The 15,120-nt window shown below is 41.7% G+C and overlaps 1 protein-coding gene across 1 annotated transcript; it reads right to left on the minus strand.

The window, feature by feature from the left end:
* Nucleotides 1-7,782: 7,782 nt before the first annotated feature.
* Nucleotides 7,783-14,856, minus strand: LOC106945151 (uncharacterized; the record flags this gene model as incomplete). Its single annotated transcript, XM_015028612.1, has 1 exon — nt 7,783-14,856. A coding segment is annotated over exon 1 (5,923 nt), but the record flags the coding sequence as incomplete, so codon positions are not given.
* Between the last annotated feature and the right edge of the window lie 264 nt (nt 14,857-15,120).

Below are 15,120 nucleotides of genomic sequence, written 5' to 3' on the forward strand. Positions count from 1 at the left end.
GAGAGTTTCCTGCTCTTTTTCCAAACCATGGCGGGACTTGAGCCTCGAGGCCTGATGTTCAGCAGGCGAGAAAACAGGGATCTCATTGAATGTCATCAATACTATTTACATTTTCCTTTGTTCTGCTGAAAGGTTCGTTTAAATGTTTCCATTATTGCTGCTATTGTTGTAACATACATGCAGCAAATGGCACAGACTGAAGGTACTCCTGAAAATGCCTCACAGCGATCTCTTGCGAAAGACTGTTCGATTTTCTCTTGCTGTTGTTGGATTGTTTTTTTTTTTGTTTTTTTTTAAAGGTGATTTTTAAAATGACACACAGTAGGACAGAGAGGACCTGGAATATGCATGAATGTTCAAATGACTGCAATAAATAAAACCACAGCAGGAAGGTTTGTTTTAAGCAGTTTGAAATATTTGGTAACACTTTATTTGAAGGGATGTGCATAAGACTGACATGAGACTGTCATGAACATGAATGACTCTTCATAAATGATCCTGAAGTGTCATTTTGGTAAATAATGACACTTTTTATTGAAAGGTGATCTCTAAAAGTTGCATTAAAAGTTCATTAAAAGTGTAAACAATGCATTATTCAGTAAATAATAACACTTTCAATGCAAAGTTCCGTTAAAATTTGCATTAAAAATCGATTGTCAGCTTTGCATTATTTACCAAATGACACTTCATGACAACAGTCATCAGCATTTAAAAAGTCTCCTTCATGTTCATGCCAGGTGTTATGTCATGTTTATTACAGTCTCATGTCAGTCTTATGCACACCTATTCAAATAAAGTGTTGCCACATATTTTTTGTTTTAGTTTCAGTACAAAGAAACATATTGTGGTGCAGTATGACAGGCCCATCGGTTCTTTCTTTAACACATTGTTCTGTCTAAGCTTGATCTGCACTGAGAACGACGCCTGTCAGTCTTCAGAATGGCACATTTTCAATACTCATCGTATGCATAACACTTTATATGTATCTTACTCGATTTCCTTTTCATTGCCTCGTTTCATTCCTTGATTCCAGTTTATTTGTTTTTATTTGGACCAGATGTGTTAAGAACAGATCTGCACAAGTTCATTTTTTGGCAGAGAAATGCCAGAGAGGATACAGTTAGGCATAAAATTATTTTCATCATCATCATCATCATCATCATCATCATCATCAAGAAAGTTTGCTTCTGCTAGAAAATGACATGCATATCCCAGAAGGTGACGAAACAATGGCCAACTTTGTTTTTAATTAATATCCTAGCAAAAATTGGCACGTTGAAAATCAATTTTCTCCTTCTCAATAATCAATTAAAAGGCGTTCCTTGTCATTGGAGCTGCTTAAGGCTTCTTATAATTGCTGACCCACATTTTGCATGTTTTCTCTGGTATTCTGAAACTTCTGCCAAAAGCAAAAATGGGATATTGATATTCCCAAACATATTAAATGGAGTTGTGCTAAGTCTTTAAGCATCGGATCTGTGTAACTATAGATAAGTTGTCCCAGTACATCTGATTTAATACATGTAGAGATAAAATTAACTACGATAAAATAAATGTCTAAATGAAGAAGGGATTATCTTTAAAAAAAAAAAAGAAATCTCCTCATGTCTCTATCTGTGTTTTGCTGCGAATCGTCCCAGATTTGAAACCTGCACGTTCAGAGTGTGTAATTTATTTCTCCTCGTGCTCCCTTGCATCCCCAGATGCTAATCAACACCAACATCTTCCTGATGAATCGATGCTGAGTCTTTTGTGCCGGAATTCATTCCTGACGTCAGGCCCATTACTCTTTCAATTTACCCTGGCGTGGCTCTTTCTCACAGATAACAAATACGGCCATTTCCTTGCTAATTCAAACAGGCTGCTGCTTTAGTAATGCAGCGAACTGCCATAAGGCAGTAAAGCAGTCGGTGACGTTGGTGCGAGAAACGCTTTGATGAGAAATGGCACACAGGTGCGCCTCTCGTCTGCCGAATTCTTTCCTCCACCGCGTGAACCCTTAACGGCGTTGTGTTTTTTGCTCTCACTGCGACCCGAGCAGGGATTCTGTTTTTAAAAACAAGGTGCTGATTGAACATTTCACATGGATTTATCTGTCAAACAAAAAACTGAAAATGAGCAAAGCAAAGGAACATTGCAGATTTTTTCTTACCTCTAGTAAATCTCTCTCTTCATTTAGTGCGCATTTAATTAGCTAGTAGCTAATAGCTAGTAAAAGGCAGGTGATACCAGAGTTAGTTTCAACTATCTTAAAACAACTTAAATATCACCATTGTCAGTTTTATATTGTGTGCTTCTTTCCAGGGAAGTTAATGTTAATATATTTGGCCGTGCACCAACAGTAATCTTTCTGAGTGAATACTGCGAACAGAATGTAAAAAAAATGTGAGCAGCAGTAACTGTCTCATATAAAGTAAAGTAGTAGGAAAAGCAAAAATATTACAGACGTCTAAGTGGACATTAGGGGAATAACGGTCCATAAATAGATAAGGTAAATATTTAGCATAGTCTTTTCAATGCAGATCAGCACAGTGTTCAATCTGAATGTTGTTTTAAAGCTGAGCACATAAATGTTTGTATGCAGATTTAAAAAAATGCGACACCAAAACAAAACAGTGTGGTCTCCCCTCCATCACTAAAGACAGCTATTTTATTAAAGTATGAAGGAACCAAAGATCTGTCAGCATTTCAACTTCATTACTGACATGAAACAACATCAATAGAAACACCACTGGGACTGGTGAAAAGTCCAAGTCCTGGTGCCTCTAGCAGCATTCAACCAGCCTGAAATGCTGCACAGCTCCAGGATTTCACTTTCCTAACTTTTAAAGGTACATAAAGGGAAAACTGAATGCACCAGAATTGCATTAATGTCTAAACAGCTCCACAGGGATATAAAAATTGTTTTTATTTTCAACTGTCAGCACAGTCTCATAAAAAAAATTAAATAACACTTTGACATTTTAAACTGATTTTATGGCCTAATTTGTCCAGAAATTATTTAGACCAGATTTTCCTTATTGAACTACAAGTAATCTAACCAAATCTTCACTCATTTTCTTACTAGCCACTCTTTGAAAACATAGTAAAAATATATGACTATGCCAAAAAGGGTCACCTACTGCAGGTAAGTTGACTGTTTCCAAGTTTTTAACAAAACCTCTCTTCAGACATTGAGGAATATTCCTTTAAACTCCAAAAAAAAAAATCCAAAAAGTGATGATCAGTGAATATCAGCCTCACACACGCATGCAACCGCCACTGTATGAAATTGAAATTGTTCCAACAGGACATCATTCAAAGAGTCAAATGATGATATTAATGGGGGTCATTTCTTGTATAATTGATTAAACATTTTCAGGTCTGTTAGGTTTGAGAAAAATGACAACTGGCCTCAAACATTACACATGGATTTCCAATAAGAGTAATGGTGTGACTCTCTTGTAAGTGACCGTGACTTCACATATCATTAATAACCAGCAACCATCACTGTCACCCACGCTGCTGCAGTGATATTTAGCTTCTCCGACTCCCTTTTCTTCCTCCTTTCTATGTTACATCCTGACCATGTGACGTAGAGGGGATTTCATGTGGTTGAAGCAACTCCAATCTGGTGTATTGCTATCCCACAAGGGCGCAATTGCCCTGAAAATAGTCCAATCCTGTAATGCCTAGTGGGAGAAAATAACATTACTTGAGATCCTCAGCTGCTCCAGCAGCAGCAACAAATCTGTTCGCTGCAAAGGGCCGAGGCAAACATGGACAGTTTTTATGGCTAATTAGGAAACTGTCCCACTTGTGATTAGGGACAAACCCTACACAGAACACGCTTCGGTATTTAAACAAAACACTTGTGATTTTTGTGGCGCTTGGAGACCTTGTCTTCTAATGACGGGAACATTACGAAGGATTCTGGGTCACGACATCCAGTTCAAGAGCCAAACTAATGAACTGTGACTTATTACTGTTGTTTTATGTAATGATGTGGAGGCTCCCAGCCATTATAGCTGAGGCTATACAATAATAAACAATCAGCATTAAATAAGGGCCATGGGCTGTATGCAAACCCACCACACAAAACACCATCGCTAAAGAAAAAAGCTTGTTGAATCTCGTTTAAAGTTTGCCACACAACATTTGTACAAACCCATAAAATCCTGGGTGAACAAGGTATAGTCAGGTGAGAGCTAAACTGAACTATTTGGATGCCATAACACACACAAAATGCACATAACCCCAAAAACACCATACCGACAGTGAAGTGTGGAGGTGGGAACATCATGGTGTAACTTTTGTTTTTCTCCAAAAGTTACAAGCAAACTTAATATATTTGAAGGGAGGATGAATGGAAAACTTTACATTACTGAGACATTCTTGATTAAAAAAAATAAAAATCTGCTGCCATCTACCAGATTGATAAAGATGAAAACAGGGTGGATGTTTCAGCAAGACAACGATTCCAAACACAGAGCAGAGGAAGCTCTCAAATGGCTTCGGAGAGAGAAATGACATAGATTTTTGTACCAAGTATGAAATAAATATCAGTAAGGGTGTTCAATACTTGTTGAGGTCATAAAAGCCTCAACACCTCGGAGAGCTGCATGGGTTAAATTTGTCGAGTCGAAACCTAAAAGGTCTGGTGAGACATTTCATAGTGACTTGCCTCGTGTCTCCACAGGAAAGACCCCAAGCTGCTAGAAACAACCACAAACCAGAGTTTTAATTTACTGGATTTTTATTTAATATATTTTTTTAAATCATAGCTTTAAAAAAAACGTATTTTACTTTCACGACAACAGGCCTTCTCCGTCCTCCAAAGCGGTAGCAGCCACAAAGAACGGGGTCACCACAGTACGCGCGGCGTTGCTCTCTCGAGCCGGTGACAGCTCATTTTCCGAGCCACGGCTTTAGCACCGAAAGAGCAGAGGGGCTCAGTAATGATCAGCTTTTAGCGCTGGCACTCAGCAGCTGAATAAGCCATCAGGCATCATTAGGCCCTGCTGGGGAAAACAGTCTCTTCATTTCCATTGGTGCTTCCAAAACAGGGAAACTCTCTGACACAAATAATTCAGAGACACTTAAGTTTGTGTGTTGTTGTGTGTCCTAGAATGCTTAACTCCAATATCTGATTTCTCTGATGACATAGGTCTTTGTGATGCTCTTGAAAAGCTAAATTTGCTTGTTACTTTATCGGGTACACCAAAAAACGTCTAAGGGTATTTACTCAAAGAAATAGGAAGCAGTGTCTGTTGAACAGCGGAGGGCAGTGAAATTATATTTTCCCCTCAAAAGAAGCTCTAATGACCTCTGAACCTGATCAAAACCGGGACGTTCTTTGAAAAAGCTACGAATTTATTTTGCCTCCATGCGCCTCAGCTCGTCAGCCATGCTACGTTTGTTTAAGGCTCGGGCTACAACCTAAATCTAAAAACTCTCACTGCTGAACAAAATGAGCCTGGCTGACCGGGATGAATTAAACTGCTGCAAGCAAGGTGTACAGAGTTAATAAAGTAAATTTGCACATCTGTGTGGCTTGCAGGAAGTTTCGCAAGGAAAAACACGCACACACCCCCTGGGTAATCCGATACAGATATGCGACATAATGAACACGGCTGACACCGATTCTAATGTGAGTCTGTCGTAAAAGTTACAAACATGCAAGTTGTTTTTCTTTCAGTGCGAATAAAACTTTGTGGTGTTTATTATAGGTGAGGGAGGACACAGACTGGCTTTCAGTGGAAAACTGTCACACGGCCTGCCGGTTCACACCTGTGATCAGAAGCATTCAGCCGAGCAGTTGGGTGTTAATTTGGCCTGTCTTGGCTGACGGAGGCCAGGTTAGCAGACCATTTGATGTTAACCGTTTCTAAATGCACCCCCGGCCAGGATGAAAATTAGTCCTGACACACCTGTTAAATCCAAAGAGAAACATAGTAATCTTGGAGCACTCAGGGCAATGAGACAGCTGTGTTTTAGTGGGTAAGATTTTTTTATTTTTTTTATTTTTTTTGCAAAAGTAAGAAATTTAGGAACTTTGTATAATGAATTAGTATTTATTTGGTTTTTTTTTAGAATGTGCACATGTGGACTCTAGATAGGAGTGAAAGATGTCAGTTCAGTCCAGATGTGACTTTGGCACATACAGTTTACACGGGAGGAATAAAAAGCGGCAGATGATTTATATAGACCTTTACTGTTATTTTTAACACCTGAAATTTCTGTTGTCATCAGTTTATGTTGTGAGTATTCTGGTTTATTAAATCAAACCTGAACAAATAACTCCTACATTTTGGGATATTATGGCGTTGTCATTTTGGTGATTCAACATCATGTGACTCTTTGTCCTTTAAATGCTCTCTTAGAGAAAAGCACACACATTTTTAGTTCTAAAATGTTTCCAAGTAGTAAATAGGTAATCGGTGTACATGCTTTGTAAAAACACAACCGATGCTGTCAAGTATTTTTATTTATTTTTTTTAAAGGGAAGCAACTCATAAACTTTAAATCGATTTAATTGCATATGCAACCCCACAGTAAGAACAGTAAGACGAAAAAGAAGAAGATTCTTCCCTCTGGTTTCTCAGAAAGGGAATGTTCTTTACAATGAAAGAAAAATTAGTATGGTCAAGACTATATAGCAGATATCCTGATTTAACACAGAGTTATTTAAAAACACAGTCACTTCCCGTGAAGTTTATCCCCTGCACATGTAGTCTGGGTGTGCTCACTTTGAAGTTGTTTTTTTTTTTTTTTTTGCCCCCCTCTCTCAGGTGGAGAATCAGCAGCGGAGTCTTTGTTATTTTTAAACACCCGCACATATAAAGTCACATTTAAATTTGAATTACACAGTTAGGCCTGAGTACTTCTTTCCCTCCCTCCTCATTCAGATCAAAAGGAAAGCCAATAAAATGCTTTACTTGCAGCCATCGGCTTTGATGTTGCACCTCCGCGTGCTCATTTGAGCTCCCAGGCATAAAGTCAGGAGTGGACGGACGTCAAATTGTGCCATGTTTAAAATGTTGAGGTGATGCAGACTGGTGTCAGATACTATTTATTTTTCTTTTTTTTTTTTCATTCTGAAAACTGATTTGCCTGCATTAACAATTTTTATTCTTATTGTACATTTTTTAAATTTATTTTTTATTCTAACATGCCTCAAGTTTGTCTCTCACCATCTGAAAATGTGAAATTTATATTATTTTTTTTCCTGTTTTCTTTCAAACATAAATAAGACTAAATGATACTCGGTGAAGCACTGTAATTAGTCAAGCCCAGAAGAGGCTTTGTCTGCTCAGCGTCATTAAAGGAGCAGGGGCTCCAAGTGGATGTAAGCACCGTGTAATTATTTAGCTTTTGAGATTCAAAGCACTATCACTTACCATCAAGAGAAGATTTCCCTAAAAGACAGGCCCCACCAACGACAAGGGGTCCTCTGCACATGTTCCAAACACAAGCACAAAAGTAAAACGAGAGGATGTCATGGACACGGCCTTTATTGCAAAACCTGTAATTGAATTCAAACCGCGACTGGTAAATCATCACGATTATGAATCATTAGCTGCTATTCTTCTGGGCAGAGAGCTGATGAGACTGTAACTGAGCTGCAACTGGAGTTTGTTTTCACTCTGGCACTTTAGTTTATTACTTTGGCCTGTGAGAAATATTTACTTGTCTTTTTTAAATGAGTTGTTCTGTATTTTTGCTAAAAAAAAAGTTTATGAATTATATGCATTGCTTTAAATACATATATAAAAAAATACACCAAAGACAAATTCCTTGTACGTNCCCAAATAAAAGTAGGAAACTGGGGTAAGTTAGAATTAACACAGCTAGAACATAGTGCCATAGAGTGACACCATACAGTAGAACAAAAAGAATGTCTTGGTTCTTTAACGGTTCCACTTCCAAGAAGTACTCCACAACTAACAACACTTACTGGCTGGTATGATGGCTGTCCTAGTTCATCATAGCTTAATCTTAGGATTGGTTTCCTCACTCGCTTAGAGCGTTCTGTAATGACATGTTCTCCCTCCCTTACTACCTCATCACTTTCCCTCTCTCCCCCTTCTAAATCTAGATCAGAGCAGAGCAGTGAGTCTTGATTGTGAGGTGAGTTGGGACTTAACCCAGCATCATCAATAGTCTCGTGGGGCGACGAAATCTGAACTTCACTTGTGACTGTAGAGGGTTCTTTAGCCCTCCTCTCTGTTTGTCTCAAAAGTTCTCTCAGATTGACTTGTAGTGGAACTGCCGTGTTCACCTCCTCATACTCAGAATCAGAAGAGAGTGCAACATCTTCTTGAGCAACAGGCTTGACAGACTCAGACCGTCTCTGTTGGCCCCTAGTGACAGGTTTCCGCACTTGTTCTGTCTCCGCATCAGCTGGAAATCGGACAAGATGACCAATGGGTAACAGGTGGTTGCGATGCACCGTTTTCTCAACCCCAAGTCCTCTCTCTGGTTTCACCTTGTAGACTGGCAAGTTAGGCATTCTCTCCAACACAATGTATGGCACTGTTCTCCATTTCTCTTTCAACTTGTGCTTACCGGTGACGCCAAAGTTCCTCAGAAGCACACGGTCTCCCTCTTCTAGGATCTGCTCTTTCACATGTTTGTCATGTGCCTTCTTGTTTCGCTGATGATTTTTGTCAGCATTCTTTGCAGCGAGATGATAAGCTTGTTCCAGATCTTTCCGCAGCTTGGATACATATTGGTGATAGGTTGGGCCTTTCCCAGTCTCATCTGATACTCCGAAACAGATGTCCACAGGAAGACGAGCCTCCCTTCCGAACATTAATAGATAGGGTGAATATCCGGTTGCTTCATTCTGGGTGCAATTATAGGCATGCACCAACTGGCTGATGTTCTGACTCCATCTCTGTTTCTGAGCGGGATCCAGAGTCCCGAGCATGGACAACAATGTTCGGTTAAATCTCTCAGGTTGAGGATCTCCCTGAGGATGGTAGGGAGATGTTCTGGACTTTCGGATCCCCAACATCCTCAGTAAATCCTGGATGAGCTTGCTTTCGAAATCACGTCCCTGATCGGAATGTATCCGTGCAGGAAGTCCATAGTGGACAAAGAAACGTTCACACAGAATCTTGGCCACTGTGGATGCTTGTTGGTCTTTAGCCGGAAACGCCTGAGCGTACCTTGTAAAGTGATCAGTCACCACAAGGATATTTGCATATCCTTTCGAGTCAGGCTCGAGAGAAAGAAAGTCAATGCAGACCAGATCTAGTGGTCCCCGGCTGGTGATCTGATTTAAAGGAGCTGCTCGCTGTGGCAAAGCTTTGCGGGTAATACATCTACCACAAGTTTTCACATACTGCTCCACTTCTGACCCCATCTTAGGCCAGTAGAATCTGTTGCGAATCAACTCAAGCGTCTTTTCCACTCCAAGATGACCCGATTCATCGTGGAGAGACTTGAGCACCATGGGAACATGTTCTCTGGATAGAACCAGCTGCAGTACTTCTGTACTAGGTGGTTTATTAATCTTTCTATGAAGCAATCCATCCACCAGCACAAGCTTACTCGCCTCTCTTTGCAGGTAGATGGCTCCAGGGTCAGTACACTTCTCAGATGAGACTGTTGGTCCTCCACTTAAGGATTTCTTGACCAGTGAAATCATTGGGTCATGGTCTTGTGCCTTAATCAGATCTGCTCTGCTGAGCTGGGTCAAACAACCAAGATCTAGTCGGGTTGGAAACGCATAGCATTCTGGCATGGCAGTAGGAGGGACACAGAGAGATTCTGCACAACTAACTGGTTCAACAGACTGGTCTCTGGATACCTGCTTGCAGAGTGCTCTAACATCGTCAGGTGTTAAACTCTTGAACTCATCTCTGTCATCAGAAACAGGGTTTCGCGACAATGCGTCTGCATCAATGTTGCTAGAGCCTGGCCGATACTGCAGAGTGAAGTTATAGGTGGAAAGAGCTGCAAGCCAGCGATGACCTGTGGCGTTCAGTTTGGCGGTGGTGAGTATATATGTAAGGGGGTTGTTATCTGTCCTTACAACAAACTCTGCGCCATACAGGTAATCGTGGAATTTATCCACCACAGCCCACTTGAGTGCCAGAAACTCTAGCTGATGCACTGGATAGTTCTTTTCTGAAGAACTGAGCTTTCTGCTGGCAAAAGCGACTGGCCTCAGTCCTTCAGGATGCTCTTGGTTTAGCACCGCCCCCAAGCCATGGAAACTAGCATCTATGTGCAGCACATAAGGCTTCGACGGGTCAGCGAATGCTAACACTGGCGCTTGGGTGAGGCATTTGAGGATCTGTTGGAAAGCCTCTGTGCAGCTCCCATCCCATCTTTCTCCAAAAGGTTCACTGATTTTATAGTAGGTTTTCTCAGGAGACTTTGTGGATTTCCACTTCTTCTGAGTTGGCGGATATCCCTTACACAGTTCGGTTAGTGGTCTGACGATAATTGAATAGTTTTTAATGAAACGTCTGTAATATCCACAGAATCCTAGAAAGGACTGGAGTGATGGAAGATCAGTGGGTTCCTTCCAGTGGGCAACGGCCTCCACTTTGCTTGGATCTGTAGCAATGCCCCGTTCAGACACTACATGTCCAACATATGTCACTTGGGGTCTGCAAAACTGGCATTTATCAAGTGACAATTTCAGTCCAATTTCGCCTAAGCGATCGATGACTTTGAGGAGCCTCTGCTCATGCTCCTCCAAAGTTTTCCCGAAAACAATCAGGTCATCAAGGTATACGATAACCTCCAGCATGTGCATGTCCCCAACGGCTTTTTCCATGAGCCGCTGGAATGTTGAGGGAGCACCAGTTATTCCCTGAGGCATCCTTTCGAACTGGAAAAATCCCAGGGGACAAATGAAGGCGGTTTTTTCTTTATCCTCCTCAGCCATTGGAATCTGGTAATATCCACTCCTTAAATCTAACACTGAGAACCATTTACTTCCAGACAAACAATCCAGAGCGTCATCGATGCGTGGCACCGTGTACTGATCGGGAATGGTTCTGCGGTTCAGTGTACGATAATCGACACACATGCGAATGTGTCCATTTTTCTTTCGTGCCAGCACAATGGGTGAGGCATAAGGACTTCGGGATTCTTTGATTATCCCAGCTGCTATAAGCCCCTGGAGATGGCGACGAAGGTCCTCAACATCAGCAGGTGCTATACGCCGTGACCGCTCTCTGAAGGGGGTGTTGTCAGTTAGTCTTATGTGGTGTTCCACTCCAGATGCTAACCCCACGTCCCACTCCTCAGCTGAGAATACATGGGATCGTTCAGAAAGTTTTTTCTTCAGTCTCTCTTTCCACTCAGAAGGGATATAGGAGTCTTCAAAATTGAATTGAGATGGATCAAGTTTTTTAGGATTTTGTGTCTTGGTGTTTGGGATCTCAGTCACTGTGTCAGCTACATGAAGATGAGCTACTACTGTACCAGTGGGTATGGCAGTTTCTTTTAAAGACTCATTGCGCATGAACACCAAAAACTTGTCTTTATCCAACATCTTGGAAAATAAAACTGTGGGCTGCACAAACAGACTGGGTGGGAGTGCATGTGAAGCTGCACGCTCAGAGATGAGAATGCCATCTCCCACTCTCTTCTTTTCAATGACTTTACAAATGGCTATATGCTCACCACCAGCGGGGATCATTAGTGGCCCTGGGCCTACCCATTTAACATCAGCCACTGTAACATTGCTGTGCTTTGTCTCTTTATAGTTCAGATCTACAGGATCTGTGAGTTCTCGCTCTGTTACACCAACTCGTGCAGCATAAATGGGATCTGAACTGGCTGCTTTATGGTTTCTAGGGAGGGACCATACTTTGCTAACATTGGTGCCAATCAGAGCTGGAATGGTGTCTGAGCATCGGGGGTCTGGGCATACTAAAGCAAGAATGGGAACCGATTTCCCTTTGTGTGATTTCTTCTCAGAAAACTCCAAGTCTACTTGAATGTAGCCTTTATATGGGTAACTGCTCTCAGACTCACTTAAACCCCAGATGGCTAAACCTGACACTGGATGTAGAGGAACATGTGATAAATGTTCAACATACCAGCTGTCAAAAATGATCGTGACCTGAGAGCCACTGTCCAAGAGAGCAGTGCATGGTGTTCCATTTACTTTAACGTGAGCAGTAGCGGGTGGTCCTACTAGTCCTTTGGGCAGGTTACTGCCCTGCAGACTCACAGCGCTCTTCTTCACATTAGCATTTTTCCACTCAGAACGAGGGCTGGTAAATCTTTGACCTGCTTTACCCCTCCTTTGGGCCTGAATCAACTTTTGTATGACTTTTGGATAGTTTTCTGGTGACATACATTTAGTAGAAATGTGCCCATCTTCGCCACAACGGTAGCAGAAGATGTCACAGGGTTCTCTGTGCATAGCTGCTTTCACCGTCTCATGACTTGGAGAAGGATCGGAGGAAGTTGGACGGTCTTTTGGTATTGCAGTCGACTGGACTGACATGACTGAAACTTGCTTTCTCAGCTTTACAACCTCTTTCCTGAGGGCTTGAAGGCCCCCATCCCCTTCCGAGCTGCTTATTTCTGCTTTAACTGCAGGTTGTGGATCAGGATGATGTGAATGCTGCGACAGGGACAAAGCTTTGAGTTCACAAATCTGTGACCTCAGCTGTTCAACCTCCACAGCTAGATCTTTCGAGTCCATAGCTGCTACAGTGGTACTTTTAACATGAACAGATTTAGGGGGATTTAATCGACGGCGTGACGCCTCATATTCCTCCTCAATGCGGATCTCGTTCAGGAGCTCCAGAAATGTGGGTGGAGTACTTCTTCTTTCTCGTAGCCTGAGACTTAGCATCATCATGTCAGACCGCGTGGCACCTTTGATGAGTTGCTCAATGCGTGCCTTGTCTTTGGACGAAGAAGGCAAACCTCCTCTTTGAACCACTTTATTTAGAGCTCTTTCCATTCTCCTAAGAAACTCTGATAGCTTCTCAGTTGGATGTTGGCACATCATTCTGAAAGCAAAGTAGAGCTCTTCGCCAGTCTCTGTGGTGCCAAAGGTGTTTCCAATAACATTTAAATATTCTGTGGACGTTGCATCCGGGTTGTTGAATCTCACAGCTTGTAGGATCTCCATGGCAGGACCTTTTACACTCTCCATTATCCTCATCTTTTTTTCTCTGTCCGGCTTATCAGACTCCTCAATCATCAGTCTAGCTTGCTCCAGCCAGTTCTCTAAGTGCTCTTCCCCTTGAGGTGTGGGAAGCACGCCAGAAAAAGTTCTGAGCCGTCTGTAGCTCGCATAATCGCTAGTGGGTCTTGACGTTAGCTGCAAGACGTCACCAACTGCTCTGATTATAGCCTCTGGACTAGATGCTTGAAAAAGTGAATTTTGACTCGTGTCTAACTCTGGTGATTGTGGAGAATCTGTTTTCCCTTGAGCTGTACTCTCTTCCTCCACCCCTGGTGGCCCAATGATCCTCCACGGAGAATCACTACCTTCTGGGGTTACATCTGCAGGAATGGCTTTAACATTTACTGTCTCCCTACACTCACAAAGAACGGTCAAGCTTTGCGACACAGGATCATACATTCGCCCTCTAACTCTAACACGTCCCAGAGCTTTGATGGCCTGCACTGTGTCTTCTATCACACTAACTTCGGTGTCTTCAGGAACATCTTTAACCAAAACTGCATGTAATGGATCAATTCCCTCCCCCTTACACCAATGTAGTAACTGAGCCATCCTGTCTTTTCACCAAAATAAAACACAACTAATCACTAATGAAAACGTGTCTTTTGCTATGCTTAGCCAATTTGTACGAATCAACTGTAGAAACTTTTTGGTACTTTTTTATACTCTACTGATACTCAAAAGGAACCAAGAAATTTTTTTTTTTTTTGTTTGTTTGTTTTGTTTTTAGGATTAGCTTATAGCTGGTTGTCTGGGTGTAATACTGTTTTTAGTCAAATAAAATAAAATAATTTATCCCAGCGGTGCCTCCAATTTTTATGTAGCACCCCACTGCTCCATCACCTATTCTCAGGGCAGAACTTTAACTCACTTGCAGGGTGGCTACTTGGGTTCGTGATTTTCAGGTAGATACCATGCAGGTTTACCTCATGTAAGTAGCTATTACTCCACTACTGTTTTTTTACCTTCCCAGTAAAACAATCCAGACACCCACACAAAGTTGTTTTTCTTATTTATCTTCAACATCCCACAAACTAACCTGGCTTATTCTACCCTGAACGTTGGTAGGAAATTAACACATAACAGCTTCTATAACCCCTTATATGCATTTACAAACATTAACAGTTCTTAAACTTACACCAACTTCACATTTCAGCATATAACTTCACACACATCCGCACCAGGGCCCACACTCACACACAGAGTCCAATACCCGTGGACGCTTCCGTTGCAGGCCTGTTGATGTTTGAGTTCGCCGAAACGAACGCAGAAGTCCTTGTTACTTTTCCTCTTGTTGGAACCGGATGGACCAACGAAACCGGCTCGCTCCGCCGACGTCCTCACCGTCACCGCTGCTTAGCGAGTCCACTTTCCTTTTCTTCTTTCCCTTTAGCGTCTCCACGCAGGATTCTTGTAGCTTTCTTTATCTTTAGGGAAACGTCCCCGCCATCTTGCTGCTTTCCCCCCCCACACGTGCCCTGCAGCAGTGTCCTCTAAACAGTAGCAGTAGCAGTCCTCGTTAACAGGTCCACACTCCTCATTACTCAATTATCAATTATACTCTGCGTATAATCTTATTTCTAACTCGCCAACTATGTTTAACACGATTTTTTTTCCGTATTGTTCCAATCCCTCTTTCTTTCTATTCCCCTATCTCCTTCCTCTCTCCTTCTCGTTTTTTTTCTCCCAGAATCCTCTGTCTCTTTTTTTTTTTTTTTTACACTTCACTTCCCCTCGTAAATCTCAGTTACTCTCAGACATAGGAATTCATTCACCCCCCCCCCACTTCTTGTGGTTCTCAAAACCCAGGGCTACAGATATATAGATAGATAGATGGATAGATAGATAGATAGATAGATGTGAACCATGAGTCCAAACTGTTAGGATCTTGTAGTTAGTCTGTAGTTTGATTTTGTTCTAGTTCCATTATTACATTGTGTTACTTTCTTATTTTGTTTAGATCTGTC

This window comes from Poecilia latipinna, unplaced genomic scaffold (genome assembly GCF_001443285.1).
Source record: "Poecilia latipinna isolate Pla-1442-1.1 unplaced genomic scaffold, P_latipinna-1.0 Scaffold131, whole genome shotgun sequence".
In the NCBI taxonomy this organism is placed as follows: Eukaryota; Metazoa; Chordata; class Actinopteri; order Cyprinodontiformes; family Poeciliidae; genus Poecilia; species Poecilia latipinna.